The following is a 27,475-nucleotide window of genomic DNA, read 5'->3' as shown; positions in this document are numbered from 1 at the left end:
CCCCACCCCCTATCCCCCCCCCACCCCCTATCCCCCCCACCCCCTATCCCCCCATACCCCCTATCCCCCATACCCCCTATCCCCCCCCACCCCCTATCCCCCCCACCCCCTATCCCCCCCCACCCCCTATCCCCCCATACCCCCTATCCCCCCCCCACCCCCTATCCCCCCCCACCCCCTATCCCCCCCCCCCACCCCCTATCCCCCCATACCCCCTATCCCCCCCCCACCCCCTATCCCCCCCACCCCCTATCCCCCTCACCCCCTATCCCCCCATACCCCCTATCCCCCCCCACCCCCTATCCCCCCCCTTATCCGATTCCCCCCCACGACCCCTCACCCCCCACCCGATCACCCCCAACCGACACTCCCCCCTTGACCCCCCCACACCTGAACCCCCCCCTGAACCCCCCCCCCCCTCACCTGAACCCCCCCACCTGACACTCCCCTCACCAGACCCCCAGCCGACTCCTCCCCTTGACCCCCACCCGACCCCTCACCCCTCCCATCAAGTCGGATATCCGCAGCACGTGCGCCACGTCACGTCGGTTCACAATCACCCCCCCCCCCGTCTCCGAGGGCGGCCATCTTACGTGAGGTAGGCGTGTGTGGACAACGCCGCTGAGTTTGCGTGGCCCCTCCCCATCACCCGGATGACGTCACGGCCACGAGGGCGAATCAACGTTGGAGTGGTGGGGGGAGGGGTGGGCGAGTGCTTGGGCGGCTTCACCACCCTCAGGTAAGATGGCCGCCCGCGTGCTCCACCGATTCCTCTGACGAGACCTCGTGGGCGGGAGGCGCGCGTGGGAAGCATTCCCTCGTCTCGGCTTCCACCACCACCACCACCAACTCGTCCCCACCGCAACTCCTCTTCGTCACCTCTTCTCGGCAACCACCTCGTCGGGCTGGTTTAGGTCTTCAAGTCAAGGCCTTGGGCCAGCGTTGGCTACGGTGAGAGGCGCCTGTGGAGGGGTGTTGCGGTCCACGTTTTCGATTGCGGGCTGCTAGGGTGAGGGCGGCGGGGGGGTCGAGATGGATCTGGTTCGAGTCTGGATGTGAATTAGTTGGGTACGGATTGGAGCCTGGAACGTTATTAGTCTGTTGGGTGCTGTGGTTGGCTTGTGGATGGGTTCAGTCGCGGTATTAACAGGGTCTGGATCGATGGTGAGTCGGTCGGGTGTCAACGAGGAGGGCACGTGTCCCGCGGAGATGGAGCGATGAAATGACCACGTGTACAGCTGCCCCCGGTGTCCTCCTGCCACGCGGGACCACGAGGGGATGACGACTGTTTGGGGGAGAGATGCCTTCATCAGTGGGTTGATGATAATGATGGATGATGTCTGCTTGGTGTCAGGATGTGTCTGCTTCGTTTCTAAACGGGCTTCTGATTCGGCACGAGGTGGAGCTTGCTCGAGTTCAAGTTGCTCGTGAATGTTGTCTCGAGGTCTATATGTTCGGGTCTGCATAGCCAGCTAGCTCCGTATGAGTCTGCATGTGGTTTGTGTGTGGCCTGCCTTGAGTAGAGATGGGGGGTGGGTAGGCTGCTTGAGTCCAGATGGGTTTATCGTGATCAGATTGCATCAGAAGAATCGGTCTCGCTGCACATTCGGTGGCCGGAGTGATTCTTGTGGAGATCGCCGTTTCTCCAGAGAGAGAAGAAAAGAGATGAGAGAGAGATGATGGACGGGTGTGATGATGGTGGTGGTGGTGCTATCGGTGGCACTTGCCGTTACTTTAGCTTTGAACGTTAAGGAGTTCCGAATGAAGGGCAACGTCGCACTCGTTGTTTGTTGATTTGTTGTTGTTTCGTCTTCTTGGTTATTTCGGTAAAGTCACGTAGAAGGGAAGTAATAAAATAATAAAAATAAAACATTATAAAATCATTCTCACGACGTTTCGGCCACAACGCAAGCAGCCGTCCGTTGTGGCCGAAACGTCGTGAGAATTATTTTATGTTTTATTATTTTATTACTTCCCTTCTACGTGACTTTACCGAAAGAACCAAGAAGATGAATCCCTGCAGTCACGAAAGCTTTAAATCGAAATTGTTGTTGTTTGTTTGTTGTTTTGTTGTCAACAACAAATAATGATTTTTTTCGGCAATACATTTACAGCACTCGTGCGTTGTATACCCGAATGAACCGCCCACGTTAAATACGTTGCTGATAATCGTGGATAATAGGTACAGTGGGTTCGTGAAAGATGTTGTCGAACAACAATTAAACACGAGAGACTATAGCAATGCTGTATTATCACGGCATATTCGTGTGCCGGTTATAGATGGATTTTTTTTTACATCACAGGATCGCGAGGTGGGAAACGCCTTAGGTGAGACCTTCATCCAGCAGTGGATCGATGATGGATGATGATGATGATTATTATTATGGCGAGCACCCCTTAGTACAAAGAGTCTCTTATTTTAAGACCTACACGAAAACTGAGAACACATTCCGCACTATGTAGAAAACACAATGTGTAAAAACACAATGCGGAAAGCTACATTAAAACGTGTACAACGCATAATACGAATTTTAATAATAAACGCGTTAATGTATTGAATATTAAGGCAGTGTTTATATAATATACTTAATTAAGCCGTGACTATCACCAACTGCTTCCGGGTTTGGCTCGCCTCCTTTAAGGTTCCAGCATGGAAGGGAAAGTAAAACGGAATTTGAACTCAGTGATTTGCTCGACTGGGCCATGCTGCCATGGTGACACATCTGTCTGGAGATATTGACTACCTTGCCTGGTATACAGGAGGTCGTGGGTTCGATCCCGACCCTGACGATGACTGCTGTATATTTGGAGTTTATGATGTCTCATCATCATCATCATCACGGTGGCTAGGAGATGTTAACTACCTCGCCTGGTATACAAGAGGTCGTGAGTTCGATCCCGACCCTGACGATGCCTGCTGCTGTATATTTTGAGTTTGTGGTGTCTCATCATCACGGTGGCTAGGAGATGTTGACTACCTCGCCTGGTACACAGGAGGTCGTGGGTTCGATCCCGACCCTGACGATGCCTGCTGTATATTTGGAGTTTGTGGTGTCTCATCATCATCACGGTGGCTAGGAGATGTTAACTACCTCGCCTGGTATACAGGGGGTCGTGGGTTCGATCTCGACCCTGACGATGCCTGCTGTATATTTGGTGTTTGTGGTGTAACAAATCATCACGGTGGCTAGGAGATGTTAACTACCTTGCCTGGTATACAGGAGGTCGTGGGTTCGATCCCGACCCTGACGATGCCTGCTATATATTTGGAGTTTGCGTGTATCTACCCGTTGTCATGTGGATTTCTCAGGTTTTTCCCTCCGCATTGAGAAACGTGCATTTAGACTATTCGGCTGCTATACATTTCTACATGATAAGCCACATAATTTGGCTATCATGTGTGGCCAGGTTGCTTAAGGAAAATAGAGCTATACTGTATATAGCTCAGTGGGCCATGGTAAAATAAAAATAGTTTTTAGTTCATAGTCTCCTCTAGCAACGTTTTGCATTTCCCTAGCAATACTTTGCAAAAGCGACGAGCAACGCATCTGGCAAAACAGGACATGCAGATCGAGGAGCAGTTTGCAGGTGTGTGTTGAAGATTCTGTGCATGTGATGCTCGAAATAGTCTCGTGACATTTAATACCTGTCAACCCATACGGCTTTACCTGTATTCTTAGGTCTATACGGCGTACAGCCATTTCGATACGGGCAAAAATAAATACGCAAATTGTTCTACTTGTGTGTCTCTCCCTTGTGATGGGACTTTGTAGGATGAACGTTGAGATTTATAAGGCCACGGGGTGATCAATAAGGTCTGAATTGGTCTGTAATAAAGTAGTTACTGATCAGGCGTGGACAGGTTTGCATTTTTTCTTGAGACGACGTTTCACGATTTTGAGGTCCACGCCAAGGCTTATTTTCCTCACTGAATTTCTCCCAGGCCGCTGGTAAGACTGTAGTAGGATGTGAATACAGGACGGTACTGAATAACGTCAAAGCATATTTTTTGTAATCACTATTTTAATAAGAGCACATACACAATGATTTGTAATATCGCATTACAAATTGTTGTTGGGCTTTGAGACGTTCACCGTTTATCTAAAATAATTAGGATGTTTTTTTACATTCCAATTATAGTGACGGGAGCCACGAAGCAGTCCGTAAAGAGCCGCACGCGGCTCCGGAGCTGCAGTTCGCCGACCCCCGACCCAGACAGACCCGGCTGAAATGAACCCGACTGCTCTTCTCAGGTCCAAGCTTCGTGACAATGGCCATCGTGGAGCGTCTCAACGCGACCCTGAGGCCGGGTGGCGGCAGCGGTGGCGGCGGCGACCTCTGGTCTAACAAGGGTCGACGTGCGAGCACTGGCACGGACAGTGGCAGTGCCAATGAAAGCGCCGAACCGGACCTGGACCGGCTGCTGGCCGCCTCGGCCTCCCAGGTTCTCCGCTCGCGGTTGGAGTTCGTTCCGGCAGCTTCGAGCGGCGACGCGAGCTCCCGTCTGGCGGCGCTTAGACTCAAGTACAAACCGCTCGGACGCCGAGGGGATGCCGCCATCGCGCCGTCTGCTTCCTGGCCGGGCGTCAGCAGCACAAGCATCCCACCGTCAGGTAGGGGCAACTCTCCCTGGCGCAGGCAGTGGCCTAGTGGCAGTGTGGGACGACGAGGGTCGATTTGCACTGCGGATCGCAGAACTTAAAATTATAATTTTTATTGAAGGGGCGGTGAGTGGTGGTACAGTGGTTACCACACTGTGCTATGGACATAGTGACCATGGTTAATATCATTCTGTCACCAGTCACTCATCAGCTAATGCCTTAGCATCACCCCCCACCCTGAGCCACTGCCTGTCGGTGCAAATTAGACTAGAGAGCTCCCGATCTCGGGGATATGTTCATTGCAACTCTGTAGGTTTTTGTTGTTGTATAGTGCAGCTCTCTAACGTGTGTTCGGGTCGTGCCGCGTGTTGTTCGGCATGGTGTCCCATCCCGGCAGGCGGCAGTGGCAGAAGCACTGGTCCGGGCCCTCCCCAAGATGGGATCCCAGCCCCCCAGAAGGTGCTGTTTGCGGCGGAGAGGCTGGTGCTGACCTGGGAGCGGGTGCAACGGGTGGGCGCGGGCCTGCACAACCTGGGCAACACGTGCTTCCTGAACTCCACGCTCCAGTGCCTCGCCTATACGCCCCCGCTTGCCAACTACCTGATGTCGCGCGAGCACACGCGCGCCTGTGAGTGAGCCGCGCGCACCCGGGAAACACAAAGACAAAGATCCCCCGCTTTAGCCTTAAGAGATTGTTGGGAAAGCGCTGCTACTGAGCACCGATGAAGGCCAGCATGGCACACAAAGGGGTGCTAGCCACCCACCTCCTCGTGTGCCGTCCTGTCTTTCGATATTGTTTAACAGCACTTGCCCCAACTCTATTTTAAGGTTATAGGGGTGATATTTGTTTTGTGCTTGTTAGCAACACTTGCCCCAACAGTCTATTGAGGCTATAGGGGTGATCTTTATCTGTGTGTGTGTGTGCGTACTTGCGCCTACAGGCACGCAGAGCGGGTTCTGCATGCTGTGCATCATGCAGAATCACCTGGTCAAGACTTTCTCCAACCCCGGCAGTGCCATCAAGCCCCTCTCTGTGATCAATGACCTCAAGAGTGAGTGTGCAACCCCCTACCCCCACATCTCACGCCCCGCTTTACCTCCACTCTACCTTGGAATAGGTGGACTACCCACATTTTACCCCAGCACACGCGACCTGCCGATCGACTCCTCGATGTGGTGTGCACCCACGTATACTGCTGGATAGACAGGTGGTGGGGGGGGGAGGTAGGGGGGGTGGGATTTAATAAACTTAAAAAAACGCTCTCATTTAACTGCCGGCGCCGCGATGTGAAATCGAACCGGCGACCTCTGCACTACAATCCCAGCGTGGCAGCACACCCCACCCCCCCCCACTACGCTCGTGTCTCCATGCAAGGGGCTTTTCACGACTCGTCTCGACAGCGCGGTTGGGCGGGCAGGGTCGCGCATCGTGGTTTTGTTGACGCCCGCCGCGGTGTCTTGCGCGTTCATTTCTTTATTTTCCCCCCCTCCCTCTCCGCCGAAGGAATCGCGCGACACTTCCGCTTCGGCAGCCAGGAGGACGCTCACGAGTTCCTGCGCTACACCGTGGACGCCATGCAGAAAGCCTGCCTGAGCGGGCACACCAAGTGAGAGCCCTCGCCTCGCGCAGCAATACTGGAGCGTGTGCTCTAATGCCCTCTGCTATACCACGCAGCGCTACACAATGCATGGCCGAGGGGTGGAGGGTGGGGTAGGGGGAGACTTAATGACGTCGGCATGATGCAAGAATCCGGCTTACCGCTTACTGGATATCTGTAAAAAAAGATTTGTAGCTCATAGGATTCCTCCAGTATCAATGAAGATTAGGATTCTGAACGCTGTGGGATGTGGGTGACGTCACCACACGGATTTGCCTTTTGACTTCACCACCCTGGCGCACTTGCGCGACCGCTCAACAGCCAGCAAAACTCTTTTTTTCTCATAGTACGATGATGCCCTCTAGTTGCGCACACCGCAAAACAATAATGATGCCCTTTACCAGCACTGCAAAAAGGCCAACTTCTTCTTTGTATGGCCTATAGAGAGCACCTGTTAGAGGTTCACTTGTGGTGGATTCAGCCATTCTATTGCCTTCTCTGAGAATTGGTGAATTGTAGATATAATCACTCACCACTCACCCACTGATCACCTACTCACTCACCCATGACTTTCACGGGCACATTTGGGGCAGCGCGAGGTCACATGGTCCACGATTTGGAGTTCGTAGCGGAAGTCGCACACAGCAAGAGGAGAGAGTCTTTGATTCTCCACGTGTGCACCAGGTATCAACATCATCCGTGGATTGTGCAGATCTGGCTGACCGTTGTTTCCGTGGAAGATCGAAACTGGTGTATTGTCGTGCGTGCCATAATATAATCACAATTGTCATGGTTGTGATGGCACACAGCAATGCTGTAAGAGTGATTCTCTTTTCCGGCACACACATGGCGGAGGCCTTCATCCAACAGTGTATTGACGTAGGGTTGCAGTTGACATTCGTTATGAAACCAAATATAGTCACACTCATTCACCAGTTTCTGCCGACTGAATTTCAATTTAAAATTATCGTTAGCTTCCTCCCAATGTTTTTTTTGTAACTTGCATCTTGCAGTTGCTGCTGTGTTGATGTGTTTTTTATTTTGTGTGATATTTTTATAGGCTGGACAGGCAGAGCCAGGCCACCACACTGGTCCATCAAATCTTCGGCGGTTACTTAAGGTCAAGAGGTCAGAAGTCAAGACATTTACCTGCGTTGATCACGCACACACGCACGCATTTAACATCGCTTGTTTCTCTGCGCCGTCTCTGCGTCTGTCCTGAAATGCAAGGGGCCTGTTTTGCACCGTTTGGCAGGTAATGTGGCCCAGCGGTAGCTGCAGAGGTCCACGGTTTGAATCCAGCGGCCGCCCTAGTTAATTCTGCGGTGTAAATTGACCGTAATAATATTACTACTCGCCATCTGCTTCACAGTGGACGTTATAGATTAATTCACGTCATTCGCAAGAGTCGACCATCGTGTGCCGAAGTCACGGTCTAAAGTTGAAAAATTTGCCGCGAGTTATTTAATTGGAATCCCTACATCGATCGTTGCCTTCCTACTGTGGAAACTTGGAAGGACCCTCCTGAAAAAGAATCATGTGATTCAATGAGGCATTCCTGAGTAAACTAGCGGAATGATTAAAAAACCTTGCCACCTCTGCCCCTCCAGAGGTCAGCGCTTTTGGGTCAGAAGTCTGGCACAGGTACCCGATCTTAGAATTTGGGCCGAAATCCGGCCCTGGTCAGCACTGTGGACATGCGGCCTTCTTGCGTTTGCTGACACCGTTTCCTGTCTCTTGTCCTGCGCTGCAGTGAAGTGTTCAGTCTGCAAAGGTGTCTCGGACACTTACGACCCGTACCTGGATATCGCCCTGGACATTAAGGTGCGTTCAATGACCTCGGTCACATTAAGGGTGAACCATTCATGTGCGCGAGTGTGTGTGTGTGTCTTCCTCGGGCATGGGGAGCGGTAGTGCAGTAGTTAACGCACTCCGCTAACCACTTTTCCGCTCACGACCGATAACGGTGGCGAATATTTGAAGCGGTCTGGTCCGCTCCTGTTCCTTCAGCACTGCTTGTCTTGCAAGTTCTGGTGGGATCGGGCACATTCCAGGCAACTTGGTCATAGACACTCACATTGGTATTTGATGAATCGATGACTTATTAGCTGTCTGATTGATCCCTGACCTGAGCTACCTTCCGGAATAATTATCGCTTCCTTTGCTCCATGTGTCTCTGCTCCCCCCCCACCAACCTGCCCTCCTCCCCTAGCATTCGAGTGACGTGGTCCGAGCCCTCGAGCATTTTGTCCGGCCCGACTTGCTGTCCGGAGACAACGCGTACATGTGCCACCGGTGAGCGAGAGTCCACGCGCCAGGACAGGGAGCGGCCCCGTCAGCTGGGGTTGGCCCCAGAGTAGCGAACTTGCGTGGTCTCGCACGCACGCACACGTTGTTCGCCAGATGCTCTGGTGGAACGGCAACTTTAGCGAGGGAAGCGATAGACAATTTTGTACACAATATAAAAAAACACGGTATGCAGCTTTGATAATTGTTAATTTTTGTACACTTTCTGTTTTTCCTAAGTGGCCCACAAATATCGGCCGCTACTGGTGCGCAGTTATGATGACCACGATAATGACAACGATCTTAATTGGTGATGATTTTGATGATCTGCCTGGTCGCATTTATTATCTTGTCGATAACATTGGCGATAATGATTTTGATGACAATGATGATCACCGACAATTTTTGTGATCAACTATAGTCACGACGATGATGGTTGATTTTATTGACGATTATCACAATGATAATGGTGATAATTTTGATCGCAGTGACGACGACGATGATGATGACCAAAATTACCTTTGTCTCCACTGCCCCCCCTCCTCCTGTCTCAACTCAGCTGCCACAAGAAAGTTCCGGCCTCCAAGAGGTTTTCCATTCACCGCGCTTCCAGGGTCCTCACCATCTCCATGAAACGCTTCGCCAACTTCACCGGCGGGAAAATCAGCAAGGTGCGTAGGCGGGCAACTCCCCCGGAGCCACTCCGCGGGCTGTGCGGGCGCCTGGGTCTTGTTTAATTCCGTTATCGGTGGAGTCGCCTTGGTGGTTATCCCCCGGGGGTGATGGCGTGGGAAGGGGGCGGCCCAGGTGAAGCGGAAACCACACGGAGGGGCGAGCCTCAGCGCCTGTGCCAAACTGGTTGATGGGGAAAGGGGCCACTGGAGGTTATAAGGGAAGAGCGATCGGAGAGGCGTTTAGTGTATTATATTTTGGGACTGGCAAAGGAGGTCCCATGATGTAGATGCTCACCCCGAGCTCTCATTACTCTGACAGTGCATTGTCTTGGGGCTGTGTACGCCTTTTGGCGTCCTCTGGTCTAACACCGTTTGAGACGAGGCTCAAAAGAAAGCTGTCTCTGGTGTGTTTCAAGGACAATACATATATTATAAGAGTGTGTTTTTTATTTGCATTCTGACCACAAGCATTGTGGTTAATGCAGACATGATTCCTTGTAAAAGGTTTCTGTTTGGTGTTTTAACATCTCAACATATTTTGGTACTGGCAAAGGAGGTCCCATGATGTTTAACGTTGTACATGAGTGCCGTCAGCTGTCAATCGCCTACAGCCAAATGAGTGGGGAGCAATGCCCGGCGTAAAAACAAAGCCGCCAATCATGCAAAACGCAAGCCAGGCTATAAATAAATATTTAAATATTTACCTGATGGAAGAACTTCATCGCTAAACATTTGATCGCCGATGAGATCATTCCGAGGACAAACGCGACGGAAAGTGTTTGCGTAATCCTCGCGCATGATTTTTACTGCTGCCCGATTAGGCAGTAGATTATTTTCCGAGCTGAACAAACATCAACGTAGGACCACAGAGCTTGGGGAAGTGTTGGCACCAGTCCTGGCTGCTCCTTTCTGCTTTGCCTGTGGCTTCCCGCGCGTCTTTGAATCTCACTTCTCTGTCTCTCACGCAAAGGGGGGGTTGAGCAAAACCTGCGCGTCACAAACTCTGCATTATTATTGTAACATGTAAACGAAACGTTCACGAGTGGAACAGGTGACGCTAACATCGCCCACCCACACACCCCCCCCCCCCCCCCAACATCACCCTGCGCATCCGTCGCCCCGCAGGACGTGGGCTACCCCGAGCGGCTCAACCTCCGGCCGTTCATGTCGGTGCCAAACGGCGCTTCCCTCCACTACAGCCTCTACGCCGTGCTCGTGCACTCCGGCTACAGCTGCTACGCCGGGCACTACTACTGCTACGTCAAGGTGGGAGGCGACCGGTCGCTGCCCCTGAGTGGTCACAAGCCGATAGCCGTGTAGACTGGTGGGCCAAGTGTGCTGTTAGCGAGCGCCTATTATTAAGGTCTGCACTGCACACGAGTGGCAGGTTTGCGGGCAATGTCACTCCCCTGGCTGTTTTTGTCTCCGATGCTGATGCATGCATACTGCACCAGGTACTCGTTTAAGGCCGAGTTGACCTAGGAGAGGCCCAGGCCCATGAGTGGGAATCCAACTCGGGCTGCTGGGTTTAAAGTGCAGTGCGATGAGCACTACACGACCGCTCCCCACTTGCGGTTGCACACGCACGACACGCACGCATACACTTGCACGCTGTGCGTAACGCATCGTCGGTGTTCAGGATTGTGATTGACGTGCGCTTTGTTTATTAAGAGGCCGGCTATAATCCGTCCGCGTTGTTCTCCCACCGTTCAACACCATCCCCTCCCGAGCAGGCGAGCAACGGGCAGTGGTACCAAATGAACGACTCCCACGTGAGCCTGAGCAACATCAAGGTGGTGCTCAACCAGCAGGCCTATGTGCTCTTCTACATCAGGTACGCTACTCCCCTCCCCCGCATGCCGCCCCCTCTCAGTGCCGCCCCCTAAACCCCAGTGCTGACCCCATGAACTCCACTGCCATTTTGTTCAAGTGCCGCCCTCTTCCAGTGCCACTTGTCGGAGCAACGTTGTCCTCTTTGTAGCCCCCTCTCACTGCCACCACCTCCCAGTGCCCCCCCTCTCCCGCTACCCAGTGCTGCTCCCTTGAAGTGCCATTACCTCCCTAGTGCTGCCAGAGCCCTCAGTAATTTCAACTCTTGGTGTTATCCCCAAAATTCCAGAGCCATTCCCTTAAAGTGCTGCCCCTTCAACTGCTGCCCCTTCAACTGCTGCTTCCATCCTGTGCCTTCCCCTCTCGTTGCTGCCCCATACCGCCAGTCCCACATGTCCATCACCCCACAGGGCCAAATGGAAATTGCTGGATTAAATGGTCTGCCCCACCCCCTCTGCCCCACGGACGCGCACACGCACAATCACGCACGCACACGGACGCAGGGTCCAGGATGCCAAGAAGCCTGGGGATGGAGGGCTTGCCCCCCAGGGGAACGAGACCCCCGCGCGTGCCCTGGCGGCCGGGCAGCACGATGGGGCCGGCGGCAAGGACGCACGATCGGGCGGCGCCCCCCCACCGGGCTCGTCGCAGCGACCACCGCTGCTCCACAAGGTGGCGCCACACTTCTGCTGCTGCTCCTTCTTCTCCTCCTCCATTCCAGCCTTCATGAAATCCAATGCTGGGTCCATGGACCACAAGCAGTAGTCCTCCTTCGCCTTTCTATCGTAGACGAGCCGTTGGCATTGCGTCCACGTGAGTCCCCGTCGTCTTTGCCCAGTGCCTCCAGAACAACGCTTTCATGCACATATATACTAGGGTTGTTCACCGGTTGGCTACGTACGGTGCGAAAGAAGTTCAACATGCATACGTACTTGCATACGAACCGGTTCCTAAATGGGTTTACCGTTCTTTTTTTCCCAAACGGCGTCTGGAAAAACCGGTACCAATGTGCCGAGTGGCCGCGCGAGCGAGCCTACGAACCGCACGGCGGCCCGAGTCACCGCGTGCACTCGTTTGCCGACGCTTCTCGGTTACAAGTTTAAAAAGGCGCCGCCCTGCAATCGCTCGCTCGTGCCACTGCTGGCAAAAAGGGATTCCACCGCAGCGAATTCTACAGTGGGGGGGTATTTGGTCTAGGGCTCTAGGCTCACCAGACGGCTCTGAAGATGTGCGCGTACCCACACCGTACCCCACCGCACGCAGCCTGCTTGAAGCCGTTCGTAGACTTTGATGCCTTGCAATAGGCGTCTATTGGGTGTTTGAACATCTTCACACGTTTGTTTTATTGCGAGAAAGGGGACAGCCTCTTATATTTCTGTTATCATATTGGTACTGGCAAAAGGGTCCCGATGAGATCATCATTCGCACTGCTGTGTGGACAGGGGCGGTGGGGGTTCTAAGAATCTCGCCCCCAATGTTTAAACTGTCGCGCCAGGAGACGGATGGCAAGTCCAGTGCGCTGACCCCGCAACACCACCACTGTGGCAGCTCCCCCTTTCTTTTCTCCTTTATCCAAATGTAACTGTGTTGTGTTTATTGCCGGACAATTCTGAACGTGTGGCAAACTGGTTTCCCGTTTTAACATCCTTTTCCACGTAGTTAAGAGGAAAAAAATATTTTCACAACCCTATTATATATACGTACATACACACACGATACGCACATACTACACACAGTGCACACTTAGGATACACGATACGCGTGTCATACACTCGATAAACACGTATGATGCACGAAGCAAACATGATAAACACATACGATACACACGATACACATGTGCAATTCACACGTAATAGGCTCGATAAACACGTATGATACACGAAGCACACATGATAAACACACAGATACGCGATGCACACAATACACGATACACGTGTACGATTCACACATAATAGACTCGATTAACACGTATGATACATGAAGCACACATGATACACACGATACGCGATGGAAACAATACACATGATACACATGTACGGCACACGATGCGCACGTACAATTGACGACTCGTACGATATACGATGCACACGTACAGTTCACGATACGTGCTTGCACACGAACTGTTGCTATTGTCTGCACGTCGCTCCTGTGCCTCTGTCGTCTTCCGCTGCGCTTGTCGCCGGGAGCCCGTCAGGGCTGCAGCTTGGCTCAGCACGGCGAGGCCACCAATCGGTAGCGTGCCACCGTCGAAGGAGTTGCAAATTTTTGACGTGTACGGACGAGCGGCGTGTTTGGCATGGGGGTAGTGGCGGCGGGGGGTGGGGGGCGGTGGCGCTGCCAGGGTTGTCGCGCTGCGTCTCGAATCTGGCGACCCAAGGTCGATTCCCAGCTACGACCGACGTCGGTCTGAACTGGTCCTTGGTCGGACGATCCCATGATTGGCACAGCGCCGGGAGGCCTTCACCCAGCACTGTTTGACAGAGAGATGTGGATGAGTTCTATGTTTTAATGTTCCACGAGGTTCTTTTGTACAGCACTCCAGTGCCACCCTTTTAAACCGGTCCGATGGATGAGGTTGGACAAACGTGTTTCCGCGATTGCACTTCTCTGGTGTTGGTGATCGCTTCCTGTAGACCTACGTTTTTACGTTTTAAGCACTCGTGCCACCGAGTCCCCTCTTTGCTTGTACGGCCGAAGCCAGTGCCAAGGGGATAATAGTCGTCTTCAGCGGTAACCGGCCAACGAGTTGTCATCGGTCGGCTAATTGTTAACGAGGTCGTGAGGGTTTACCACTGTTCCGTCCGTTAACTCGCCCCGCCTTCCGCTTCAGAATTTCGACTCTGTTATCGTGGCAAGACCGGACCAGCTTGGAGTTTCCGTGCAACGCGGCCCAAACACCGGGGCGTCCACCCCGTCCACCGCGCCGTTCGGCCCGCCCCGCTGCCAGCCGAGAGTGACGAATGCTCCGGCGTTTATCGACATTTTCGCGAAGAAGCCCAAAGCGCCGCCGGACGCAGCCGATACTCCGCGGCTCTCCGTTTCCGCGCCTCCTCCGGCAAAACCCCCAGCTCCGCCTGCCACGGCCAACGCCACCGCCGCCGACGTGCCGCCCAGAGAGAGGATCGCGGTGGCGGTGTCGCCACGCCCCACGCCACCAGGCCTCGACGGGGCCGCGGAGGGCGGAGGGAGCGCGGGGAAAGCGTCGCGGGAGCCGCTACCCAAAGAGGCGCTGGTGGCCGACAAGCAAAAGCTGAAGACCCACGGCTCCGCCGATAAAAAGTCTCCGGAGCCGAGCGGGAACGGCGCGGACAAGACGATCGTCGGTGCCACCGAGCGACAAGGCGACGGCGACGGCGGCGTTGGCGGGGCCCTCGCGAGCGCGCAGAGCGAGGACCCGGTCGGGGCGTCCGAGGAACAAGCTGGCTGCAGTGCCCGACAAAGGGCCCACTCAGAGGCGGCGAGCGCGGGCGGTGAAAAGACGACCGCCATGCAATTGTCGCCCAGTCCGATGAAGATTGCGCACAAGCCCAGGCCTCTGCTCGGAAAGCTCTTCCTCGTGTCGCCGAAGGTGACTGCGGTGTTTCTGCGTCGAGGCTTGGAGTGGGTCGGTGTCTGTTTTGTTCGTGTGTGTCTCGGGCTTTGTGTAAGCGTTGTGATGTTTGTGTACAGTACGTGTGTATATGTGGGGAGCGGTGGCGCAGTGGTTAGCACGCTCCACTACGAACCTGGCGACCCGACTTCGATTTCCTGCTCACGGCCAACACCGGTGACAATTATCTGAACCGGTTCTGGGCCTCCCCTAGGTCGACTCGGCTTCAATTGAGAACCTTGTGCGGTGTGTAAACATCGCCACGAGGGAGACAAAGGCGGCCGGGCGTGGTGTTGGCCACCCACGCCCTCGTGTGCCATGCCGGCCTTCATAGGTGCTGCTCGCTCACGGCCCTTGGCCTGACAGCCTGTTAAAGGCCGCACGGTGTATCCCTTGTCTTGTGTGTGTGTACGTGCGCGTGTGTTTATGCCCTTGCCTGTGCACTGCCCGTCCCCCCCCCCCTCCAGGCCACTCTGCAGGTGGGCCGCCCGGCCTGGCGCGTGAACGGGGCCTCCGTGCCGCTATCCCCGCCCCTCGTGGTGGCGACGCCGTCGTCGTTGCCGGTCGGAAAGTGGTCGGTCTCAAGCAGCCCCGTGCGCTCCCCCTCCAGGTGGTTCCCCGCATTCACCGGCGCTCCACTGCCTTCCTAACGCTACTCAACCACATTACCACATTGGCTCTGTCCGTCTTCCCATAACCAAGGGGGAGGGGGGTGCTGGGGGGCATGATAACACTTGTGAAGATGATCCGATTAGCACCGTTGGCTACGTACGGTGCGAAAGAAGTTGAGCATTCATTCATTCATACATACAACTGAACGTCCGTATGAAGTTGTGCAGCTATTTGAGACTCACTCCATCTTGCCTCCCTCCCCCTTTGCACCAGGCCGTCGCCTCTCAGCCCTGGCTGGAACATCACCCCCGCGTTCCCATCCTTGTGCCGTTCCCCGCCCGGGAAAATCAAATCGGATGCTCTGTCCAAACCCAACGGAACCGCGCACAGCGGAGGAGGAGGGGTGGCAACTCCCAAGTCATCGTCGTTACCGCCGCCGCTGCTGTCGCCTCTCGTGGCGAATGGAAGCCACGAGGCTGCGGCGCTCGGGAAAGCGAACGGCAAAATTAAACACAACCAGCAACAGCAGCAGCAGCACAAGCAAGGCGACAGTTTAACCAAGAGGAATGTCACCCCGGCGGAGACTTCGGCGACATTGGCCGTGGCGACAGACGTCAGCACTGGCGGTGGTGACAACGATCGCAGCAGTACCACGGCACCGAGGGAGAAGCCTTGGGGCGCAGGCGGGAGGTTGGAGGGCATCGGGCAAGTTGAGAAGGCGGTGGCGGCCGAGGTGGTGGTGGAGGAGGAGGAGGAGGTCACGACCGAATCCACTCCCAAGCCCGCCTCGGGCAAACGCAGGAAACGAAAGAAACGGAAGCGAAACCGCGACAAGGAGCGCGACGACGACCTCCAGCACCACCGCGGTGAAGAAGGTGGAGACGGAGGAGAGAGAAGCGGTGCGCCGCGCACGGAGACCGGGGAGACGGGAGACGACACGGCCGACAGAGCGAGAGGGAAGAAGAGGAAACGCGCGCCTGTCGAGTCCCGCCAAGACGCGTAAGTTCAATTTCTAAACGTCGACGTTTTACCGTCGTGACGAGTGTTTAAAATATGAATATTCCACAGCCACCTTGTCAGTCCACTGTTGGATGAAGGCCTGGGTGGTTGTTGTTGAACACCATGCTGGTCACTGCAAGTTGATGGAAGGGTAAGGGGGGAGGCATCACTTGACATTGAAACTCAAGTTTCCAGGTTCATAGCATAGTGAAAATAACCACCGTGTAATAATGGTTACTATTGCACATTCCAAGTAATAATTCAAAAAAATACTGTAGCACACAGCCCTTAGTTGATCCATTTTCTTACTCGGGGTTGTTTGACCATGCTTCATGATTTGGTTAGTTCTGGTTGGTGAAATCAGAGGGGGTGCCCACCACAGTGGCGAGATGTTAACTACCTCTCCTGGTATGCAGGAGGTCGTGGGTTCCATCCCCACCGTGACGCCTGTACAGTCTATTTGGAGTTTTGCATCTTTCCCCGTGGTTGCGTGGATTTTCCTCCGGGTCCTCCGATTTTTCACTCCACATTTAGAATCAACGAGCGTGTGGAGAATTTGGCTGCTATAGATTTACGCGCGATAAGCCACTTCGTTGAGGTATCATTTGTGGCCAGGTCACTTCTCAAAAATAGCCATATAGCTCAGTGGGCCCCTTTCCTGGTGAAATAAAAATTAGTTTGTATACGATGCGGCTCCCGGGTGTCTTTTTCAGCTCCGTTGCTGCTGATGAGGACTCGGAGCCGAAGAGCGGTGGGGAGGGGAAGAGACGACACAAAAAGAAGAGGCAGAGGAAGTCGAAGCGGGAAGCCGAGACTCCGGAAGGATCCGCGCTGGCCGAGGAAGTCGTGACAACCTCCAACAACAACGACTCGGCGACGTGAGTAAACCGACGCTGCGGCCAGGGAGACTTAACGATTACTGATTTTAGTTTAATCTCAAACTCGCCAACAAAAACCCTAGCCCCTGGCCTAGACCCAACCCCCCCCTCCCTCTTACTGCCCGAGCTCCAACGCGAATAGAAACCAACAGCCGTGTTCTCGCCCGTCTTGACCAGCATGGAAGAGTAGGCCAAACACATGCCCTCTTGAGTAGAGGGGCTCTAGAGTCTCCGTCCACTCGAGGAGCTCTCGAGCGTTGCCCCCTCCTCCGGTGCGGGAGGCCCTTCTGCTGGCCGTGGCGGGACCGGAGCAGTTGCAGGGGCTGCACCTTTACCCGTGTCTCCTCCACCCACAGCGAGTTCCATAACCTGGAGGAGCGTTCTGCCACCGGCACCGCACCGCGTGACAAGACGAAGAGGCGCAAGAGAAAGCGCCACCAGGAGGAGCTCCTCGGGCCTGACACCACCGAGCGGACGAAGGCCGACTTCCCGGAGGCGGACGCCGGGCCCCCTAAAATCAAAAAGAAGAAACGGCGGCACTCCGGAAGAAGCGGGCGGCCGTGAGCGTGGGGCCGGCAAGGTGGAGGAGGTGGTGGAAGAGGAGGCCGATGCAGGCCAGGAGGAGCAGCTGCCGGCACTGATGAACGGGCAGGCCAGCGCGGCAGAGCGAGCACACGGTGATTGTCCACGCGCGTTTCCATTCGCATTGGCCCTGTCCTTCTGGTTTCTCCCGGTTGCGTAACGGTTGCGTGTAACTTAGATTTTAGGCTTTACGCATCTATTACTTAAATGTTAAACTTTATTCGGGGGTGTGGCAGGACGTTTGCGTGTATGCATGTTGAACTTCTTTTGCGCCAGTACGTCGCCGACCGTGCTCATCGGAGCCACGTTTGACTTCATCGCCAGTTGTCGCAGAGGTCAAACGGCGAACTCGAAGTGCGGATGTGGCGTGATGCTGAATTTCACCGCAGAGTGCCACTGTAACGCTCACCGCCAATTTAAAAAGGGTGCGGTCCGCTTGCAAAAAGTGGCACCGGCGTTTCACCGCCAACGCTCATGCCCGTGTCGCCCCGTGTGCCCCTGTGCCCCCACGCCGCGTGCGCAGTGGCGCCGGTGCGGTGGGACAGACACGCTCGTGATCGCCGCGGCCTGGCGGAACCCGAGAGGGCGATCGCCCCGCGGAGGTCGGACGTGCTCGGGGAGCTCCTCCGCCGATCGTCGGACCGCGCGTACGGCACCCCAGGTAATCGGCGCTCGCCACCTAATAACCGCACGTGGTATTTCATCGTGGTTGTTGTGGTAGTCGGGATTGTATTATTTTATTTCATAGTCTTGGGAGTTTCGTCGCCAGTGCAACCTGTGGATTTAGGGATCGAGGCTTTGTCCAAGAGTTTCGTTGTTACGGAATTTGGTGGTGGTGGCCATGATGGTGTGGCGGTGCTAGTGGTAGTGCTTTTGGTGGTGGTGCTATTGATGGTGGTGGTGTTGATTGTGGTGGTGGTGGTGATGGTATTAATCGCGGTTGTGGCAGTGCTTGCGATGGTATTGAATGACAGTCATTTCGTGGTGGTGCTGATGGTTTTAATCGCGGTCGTTTTGTTGTGGTCATGCTGCTGTGGTATAATTGTGGTGTTGGCTGTGCTGCTGGCGGTGCAGTGCTCTCGTGGGACGGGCAGCCGTCCCTGGTGAGTCGCGATGCGCAGCGCGACGTCGCGATGTGCAGACACGACCGCGTCACGGACGAGTGGGACGAGGACTTTGACCTGGGCAAGGTGAGGAGCGCTCCGCTCGCAACCCCTCGCCCCCTGCAGCCTGTGCCGTCTCGCGCGACAAACCCGGCGACACGAGTTCGATTCCCACTGTCGTTGTTGCGTCGTCTGTGTGTGTGTGTGGGGTGCGGTAGTTCACGCTGGTGCAGTGGTTAGGGGCCAGTGGTCGTGAAGTGGTTAGCACGCTGTGCTGCAAGCTCAGCAGCCCGAGTTCAATTCCCAGCCGGTCCTAAGTTTCCGCTTGGTCGACTCGGCTCTTAAATGAGTACCTGGTGTGGCGTGTAAACATCGCCGCTGGGGAGACAAAGGTGATCGGGCGTGGTGGCAGCTGCAGCAACCACTTGTGGGCCGTGTGTTCCGTTTAGGACCATTAAATACCTCGTTGGTTGTGCAATATCCCTTAAGGCAGGGGTCCCCAACCCCCGGGCCTGCGGACCGGTACCGGTCCGTGGCCTGTTAGGAACCGGGCCGCACAGCAGCAGGAGGTGAGAGTAGTGAGTCCGCGCGTGGAACCCGCCCCCATTGTTTTATTATTGACCACTTCCGTCCGCGCCTCTTTCCCGCACTGCGCGCTCGTCTCAGTCAAGGTTTTGCTAAGCCCACAAGCTGCTAACCCTAGTAGCCAAAATTAGTAAAAAAACTAATGTCGCTGGAGAGCTTCTTTGAAAAAGGGGAAAGGCCCAATGATCAACCCCCCCCCCCACCCCGGTCCGTGAAAAAATTGTCTTCCACGAAACCAGTCCCTGGTGCCAAAAAGGGACCCTCTACTTATTTCTCTGCGATGTCGATGTCTACCTGTTTGGTTTGTTGCTGTGCTTGCACAGCACCACGGATATCCCGTGTAAAATACATCTGGGCAACCGGCTTAACGGGACCAGCATCATCCGTGTAGCAGATCAAATAAAAAAATGTTAGCTCAAGGACGGCACTCTCCCCAGCAGCCTCTCTGTGCGTGGCCGGATGCGCGGTGCGGTGGTTGGGCTCGCCGGCTCGTCCTCTGTTGCTGTGTGAATGTGTGTGGAGGCGTTAACGAATCCCGTGCTGCTGCTGCCGCTGCTGTTCACGTTGCAGACGAAAAAGGTGAGGAAGAAGTCGCAGCAGTGGAGGCAGTCGCAGGGCAACCTCTTCCAGCAGACGCTCGACTCCAGGGGCCGAGGAGGCCACGCCGAGAGGTTTTGAGGCTGGCACGGACGGAGACCTCGCGGCACAGAAAAGCGTCTCTCTCTCTCCTTCTCTCCGAGACAACACGGACAGAGACATAAACATATCCCGGAGAGCCCCCACACGGGCTGTCGGGGTCAAGTGCTGTTGGCGAGTACCTATTAAGGACGGCACGGCGCGTGAGAAGGGGGTGGTGTTGCTGCAACCGCACCCGCCCGCCTTTGTCTGCCCAGTGCTCAACCTAGCGGAGGCCCAGGACCAGTTCGGATGTTATCCGTGGCCGGGAATCAAACTTGGGCTGTCGCTGCAGCGGCGCCGCTCCTCCATAGGCGGCGGCACATGCACGCGCGCGCATTGAGCGGGCGGAGAGACAAGCAAGTGGGTGTCCTCCCAGGCCACCCAGCGCGCCACCTTCGCCAGCTCTGCTCTATGACGCTGCCTCGCATCGTCGTCAACGCGGACACGCGTCGTCGGCGCCACCGCTGCGAGTCTGGACAAAGCCGCGTTGCGGGGGGCCGGAAGGGAAACCTTCGCCCATCTGAGCCGTCGATGGCCGCGTCGTGACGTCCTCAACCGGGCGGCCGAATCGGCGTCACCTTTGCCGAGTTGTGCTGCCCGTTGTTGGTGGAGGAAGGAAGGAAGGGAGAGGCATCGTCGGCACGGTTTCTGCCAAAAATGCGACGCACCGAAAAAAAGGGGCGGGAGGGGGGCGGCGTTTTGAGAACGTGCGGATTGACGCGTTCGCTCGCACAAGGTTCATCGCGATGGGGCTTTGTGGTGGGGGCTTCGTGGTGGGGGCTTCGTGATGGGGGCTTCGTGGTGGGGGCCTCGCGACGCGGTTTGAGTGCCCACCATCCCCCCCACCTCTCCCACCACTGCACGACGATTGCTTTCATCCGTGGCAGCCGTTAAGTGGCAAATCTGTGGAGGCTGATGAGGGAGGGGGGCGGTGCGGGGAAACTCGGCCGATATTTTCTTTATTAATAAGTGCGCTTTCCGCATTTTTTTATTTTCATACAATTTATTTTAGGTATTATTTAGTCTATAAGAACAAAGAAAGAAAAAAAACACGTAGCAGGATGCCTGTGAAATCCTCTATACTTGAAAAATATAAGCTCGTGTATTAATATAAGACGCGTTGCGGAGAATTGCGGAGGGAAATTAACCGTCGATTTGAAAATTTAAATGTTGTGCATTTTCACACTGACTGTTTTACTTCGAGGGTGCGGAGAGACACGGCAGCAGGTTTGGTGGTTTTAAATCTGAAAACTCGTGGTATTACCACTCGGTGCTTTATTGGGACAGCTGTAATAAGGGGGTATGTCCCCCCCTCCCCTAGGCTTAACAGGAATGACAGCTGAGCATTGGAATTATTTAAATGAAATGTGATGTCATGAGACCCTTTGAAATGTTGGGGGGCATTTACACGGACCCAGTCGTGCGCATCTTTCGGCCTAATCGTAGGCATGTAGTGATTCTTCACCCCTACGTTAATATTAATTTTAACGATATGGGGTTCCAGTTCAATCCGGTAAGTCGGTTATTTTTATTCTTATCAGTTATTTTTATCTCGTTTATACGGTCTCATTTGTATTGTCCGTCTCGTGTGTTCTGTCCAGATCTGCCTCATTAGTTCCGTTCACACGAGTGTCACATTTCCATACAATAATTCGGCGCATGAATTTCTGAAATATTAGATTCTTGCTTGCACAATGCGATGGATGTTCGATACGTATCCATTGCACAATGTGATGGAATAATCATTGCCATACTTGGCAGCATGTTGACAAGTTTTGTGTTACGCTTGGGATGGGGAACCTATACACCCCATGGTCCAGATATGGGCCCACATCTTCACTTCAACAGTCCGTAACCTGACTTCACACGGCCCGTGACTCCCTCACGTCTTGGGCCGCACTAATCGGATATGCTGGAGGAAAATGTTTCCAACACCGTGTGTCTATTAAATACGAGCCCTCGTTATCTTTTGCTTTATTCATCCGGGCGTTCACAAAATAGGTTCAGACAATGCCCTCCACATATCTCGTGCTCTCCACGTAAAAACAGTGCAAGCATTCTTTTGCGCAAACCCATCTTGCCCCCCACAGCCTTCCCGAAAGGCCGACGGGCGTCGTAAAAAAGTTTTTTTATTTTTGTTACATGCCGACGGATGAGCAAAGAGGAGCCATTGTCCGCTTATCATTTATATTCTTTACAGGCGCGACGTCTCGGTGGTTATTCCGAGTCGAGGTGTGCGGCTGGTTGCCCTGGTCCTGTTTGGCCGATTCCTCTGCAAGCGTCTGGTTTCCCCACTTGAGATCCGCAGCGGCGGCGGCGGTCTGTGCCGTGCCTCCTCGGTGTCTCGCGCGGGGAGGCCGGCCGTAGGAGATGGATCCATCTGCTCGCCAACGTCCTGTGTCGCACAGCGTGCCCGGTTGGCACCTCTATTACTATCAAAGCCTTACGGTGTACCGTCCATCGCTATTGAAGGACTCGAGCATTGGGACCGTGTTGATTGCTGGTCTGTAAAACATTTTTATATGCAATATGGTTGTCTTAAGCAGCTGTTAACTATGCAAAATATATATATATACACGTGCCATAGTTAATACGATTTTCTGTACCAAGTGCACGTGAAGCCGTGTTCACATTTCAATGCAGGTGTTTGGGTTGTGCTTGCGGTTAAACCTTTTTTGTGTTCATGAAATAAACCTTGCAGATGGCGCCCCCACCGTTGGGTGTTCCCAGAATCGAGCAAGAGGAAGGCTCGCGGCAGAGGTCGCAATCGAGTACCCGATACCCGTACCCTACCCGATACCCGGCTACCCGTACCAGTAGGGTACGGGTAGCCGTTTGCCCTCCACCTGCTGTACGGACATCGAGACGATGGTTGAATTCGTCCCTAACGCCTCTCAAAGTGTCTTCTTCCACTGAAGTCACCGCTGCCGTGATTCTGTTTTTAGGTCATCCAGATTGGTCGCTAAACACGGTCTTTTGTGCCACCATGCTCTTTGACATTGGTGGATCAATGCCAAAACGCCGTTGAAACACGCTGCACCGCAGTTACGGATTCAGTTTTGCTGAACTGCAGAACGCAAAACTCCTTGTGTTGCGGGGTCACCATCTTGCGAATGACTGAGGCTCGGGGTTGTTTGTGCGCTGGGAGAGGCATCTCACGATAATCATTTGAAACTCTATGCCCCGCCCTTTCAAGTGGTAAGAGTTTCATTCATGGGCGGTTAGTGGTTGCAGAGATGTAGCGATTTCAAATAGGGTCCATCTTTTTGAAACGCCCTGTATAATATGCCCGGTCACTCTTGCAAATGAAACTCCATTTCCCTGGTCCCATGAGTTCTCTCACCTGCTTGCACAATCAACTTGAAACATTGGCTCTTGCCAGCTACTTCAAGCCCTCATTGGGTCCTGGGGGCAGCACTCTGAAGCCACAAGCTCTGCACCTTGTTCCCATCCCAATAATTAGGTTTAAAATCTATAATATAATCAGTCGCTCACAAGGCTTACGTGTTCACGGTAAGAATTTATTGTTATAAACAATAATTGGCAAACAAAAGCATTGACACACAAGCAGTATAAACAGAACGTTATTATCTTAATAGCAACATACTTAACACGGCACGATTATGTACATTGACACGTCACACGGTGGGCAGTCCTACAGCATCGCAGCCTCCGGGCTGGGAAAGGACTCGCCAATGTCCATGTCGGGTTCTCTTTAACAGCACCAACAACTGCAACTCCTCTTATTTGGGATGTGGGCGACAAAACACCACGAGGATCCTATTACCCGCAACGTTATCTTGCAAACTCGCTCCGCTTGTCCGTAGTGATGCATTTTGTTCACTAATAAAATCGCGCGAATTTGCAAAGACCTTGGCGGATAATAGGAAGCCCGTTCCGCAACGCAGGATGGGAAACCGCAGATGATTGCGGTTAACAGGAAGAATGTGGCCGTGGACTTTTTTCGCGGACCACACGGAGTGGTGGATAAAAGGGTTACGGATAGCAGGAGTTTTACTACATTATGCCTTTGTTTTATTCCCGTAGTCAAAGGCGTACAGGAACAAGGACACATTTACACGCGGCAGTAAAGATGTAAGAATCGTTTGATTTATCGATTAACAAACACAATTCGCGTTTAAACTTTATTACCTTTATCTTGTTTTCTGACAGCCAGAGGACCTCCGTCTTGGCCATGGTGGCTCGGCAATCGGAAACGTTGCGAGTTCAAATCGTGGTTCAGAGACTTGACTCAGCCCATCTATCCTTCTGCGCTCGGTAAAATGAGTGCCACTTGGTGGGAGAGATCAACAGTGAACGACCTATGGATTCAACTCCCACAATAGGAATGTGGAATGTCCTCACCACTGGCTCAGGGCTGTAAACACAAGACGAGCACCGCTTCAATGCTCACTTGAGCAGGAGATCTCTGGCGTTTCTGTGGATCTCCAGAGTCAATCCGATAGAAGATTCGGTAGGTGATTTTAGTTGTGGTGGTGTTGGCGAAAGCCCGGGATGGATTCATTGAACCTTCCACGGCGCTCGGAGTCTGGATTCTGCCGACGACGGGCACACGCTAATTCCTAGAGGTTATACTAATTCACGTAACACTGATCAGGGGTTAAAGTTCACCAACAATAAAATAAAACATTGCACATTTGCTCGAGAATACTCAAAACAGAGCTTCTCAACTCCCAGCTCTTATGACCTGCAGACCTATCCATGCGTGTGCAGTGTCGTGTTGCTTGTGTGGGGGGGTGTGTTTGCACTGTCCTCGCAATATCGGGCTAATTCAGGGTTGGTTTGGCCTCCACTATACCAATTTCCCCTTCCCAAAACCACATCATTACCGTGAAGGCCAACTTTTTTTGCCCCGTTTACATTATTGATATTGCTTTTATTGCATACGTACAAGTAGAAACACATGTTTCATGTATAATCATTATTGAAAAATCACACGAGCAAATTCTAGATCGCACAATCCAATTTTGCTGCGGTAGTAGTAGCGGCTGCTGTGCCGTGCGGGATTCGGCAGGGACCTGTACGGGTCGCATCACGTTTTCGCGCGGCGTGAAGACCGGGGCTAACGAGAACAACTTCATCAAGGCAGCGGTCGTTTTGCACGGCGCAAATTGTCTGAGCTCACCTGAGCGCGATAGAAATGTAGAAAAGTTATCAATAATAATGACAGTGTGGACACAAGCCCAGAGCTGCCCGAAAGCCTGACCAAATTACATAGAGGGCCTTTAGATCATTTTTTAAGGTTCCACCAAAAAAATATAAAAGCCTGCTTTTTTCGATTAAAGCTTTCGTGACTGCAGGGATTAATCTTCTTGGTTCTTTCGGTAAAGTCACGTAGAAGGGAAGTAATAAAATAATAAAAAAGCATAATAAATTATTAAAATATTATTTTATTATGTTTTATTTTTATTATTTTATTACTTCCCTTCTACGTGACTTTAGAAGGGAAGTAATAAAATAATAAAAATAAAACAATAAAATATTGAAATATTATTTTATTAGTTTTATTATTTTATTACTTCCCTTCTACGTGCCTTTACCGAAAGAACCAAGAAGAGGAGAGCCTGCTTTTTCCTTCGCCGTTATTTTGAGGACTCGCTGTATTTGTGTACAATTGTGTAGAACAGTGCAGGGGTGAGCTCCGCGCAAGTGGCGTGGCGCGTGTGGTGGGTCTGTGCGGTAATGCTGGGGTGGTGCAGCAGCCACGAGCTCTGACGTTGATGGGACGCGCTACTCTCGCCACCGAAAAAAAAAGTTCGTATTTAAACGGCGACGACGACAAAAAAATCTCGGTCTAACGACGAACGCTCGCCCGTCTCGACCTTCAAAAGATAAGGAATGCATCTCTGTTAGCTGTGCAAAAAGAGTTCGTTCGCTGACAAAACCGGACACGTGGTCCAGAAGGTCGAGCACCTGGAATCTGGGACACACAACAGCTTCGCAATTTTCAACTTCATATCGGCTCGCAGCAAAAAAAAAAAAATCGGGGGCTCCGTTATTTTTATTCGGTGCCATTCCACACACACACACACACGGAGTGACAAAAATAATTTTACAAATGCGCCCGATCTACAATTACTCCTTCTCCACTGGCACACCCGAGCCAGGCCAGCGCCGGGCCATCACGGCACAAGACTTGGAGGATGTCTGAATCTGGCTTGTGGCACTGCTCTGCCTCTGCAGTGGAAAAGCAACCCGGAGCCTCCAGAGCCGTGCCAGGCTGGCTCCGTGCCAGGCTTGGCTCCGTGCCAGGCTTGGCTCCGGCTCGGCTCGGTTGTGCGGCGGAAAAAGAGATATATAAGATGTAGATTGCAATATTGATATATATCCAGCTTCTACGAAGGAATACTTTTTTATATTATAAATTAATAGCGTATTGTCGATTTGAAAATGGCAAATCATTGGTGGGGGTATGGCAAGTGGATAAAAAAAAACTTGCTTTGAAAGCATTTTACAGGCTCGGTTTAGAGCAATAACCATTGTACCCACAAAGTTTGTGCAGGTTCCGCTCACTGAACTTTGGAACGTCAACGTCACTTGGGAACGCGAGGGATGCCGCCGCGCGACATGACGGGCTAACGCGACGCCGACTGTCGGCCGGCTCCATTCGGTCTCCGGGCACGGGCGGTCGAGGTTTTTCTCAAAATCCACCCCCCCCCCACCCCCCTCCGCCTCCGTCCGCACCCACCGACATAAATGGGTCGTCCACGGCGGCCGCGGCCGATTGGCAAGCGGCAAGCGGGCCGCGTGTGCGGTGGGGGCGGTGGAGGTTGTTTTTTAGGGTCTCTCCCGCACGTTTTTTGCGCCCCGATCGACACAAACGCGTGGCCGGCGTGGAAGAGCGGGGCAAAAGAAAACTCTCCAGAATTTCCCGCGATCGCGCTCAGCTGGTCGGCCCTTCCGCCAGCGGTGGCGCGAGCGAGCAGTCGCGGCGAGGCCGGCACCAGTTTTGGTTGTCCAACTTTGTAGCGTCGCGCAGAAGGGGGGGGGGCCTCGGTATGAACCCTCGCGCGGAGAAGGCCAAAGTCCAAAGCCCTGCGGGTAAACGTAACCGTAAAGGAGCCGACCCTTAGCCAGAAGCTTTCCACGTATGGAACGCTCTTCGAAGTAAACTGCAGCGCGTCCCCCGCGTCTGCACGGGCGCGCAAAACATTTCCCTCCGCGCGGACATCGATATATATGTGTGTGTGTGTGTAACTCGGTTCTATCCAGACGAAAGTAATAATATAATAAAAAAACGTTATAATAACCGATTAGAGTTCTATATAATAATAATATTACTACTACGTACAAATAGAAAATGAGGATCGCCATTCACGCTTCCCACCACTCGTGACCTCGCATCGCGACGGCGCCGTCGGGCGCCAACGTCGCGCTCTCGTCGCCAACGTCGCGCACGACGTCCCGCTCGTAATTTACTTTGCGGGTCAGGTCGCAGG

General features: G+C 53.4%; 1 protein-coding gene across 1 annotated transcript; it reads left to right on the top strand.

Moving 5' to 3' along the window:
- The first annotated feature begins 1,312 nt into the window (after nt 1-1,312).
- Nucleotides 1,313-22,814, top strand: LOC133346092 (ubiquitin carboxyl-terminal hydrolase 36-like). Its single transcript, XM_061557471.1, is given in 21 exon segments — nt 1,313-3,588; nt 4,254-4,613; nt 4,999-5,229; nt 5,543-5,653; nt 6,106-6,208; nt 7,260-7,327; nt 7,953-8,023; nt 8,412-8,494; nt 9,045-9,156; nt 10,285-10,425; nt 10,893-10,993; nt 11,493-11,661; nt 13,820-14,557; nt 15,046-15,188; nt 15,464-16,189; nt 16,903-17,067; nt 17,424-17,610; nt 17,612-17,744; nt 18,173-18,310; nt 18,724-18,839; nt 19,908-22,814. Coding segments are annotated over 21 exon segments (4,029 nt in total). The 5' UTR covers nt 1,313-3,563; the 3' UTR covers nt 20,016-22,814.
- The last annotated feature ends 4,661 nt before the right edge of the window (nt 22,815-27,475 follow it).

The sequence above is a fragment of the Lethenteron reissneri genome, chromosome 3 (assembly GCF_015708825.2).
Source record: "Lethenteron reissneri isolate LAM-NWPU_2019-01 chromosome 3, ASM1570882v1, whole genome shotgun sequence".
Taxonomy (NCBI): domain Eukaryota; kingdom Metazoa; phylum Chordata; class Hyperoartia; order Petromyzontiformes; family Petromyzontidae; genus Lethenteron; species Lethenteron reissneri.
The sequence above is the reverse complement of the archived record's forward strand: the minus strand, read 5'-3'. Positions and strand labels throughout refer to the sequence as shown.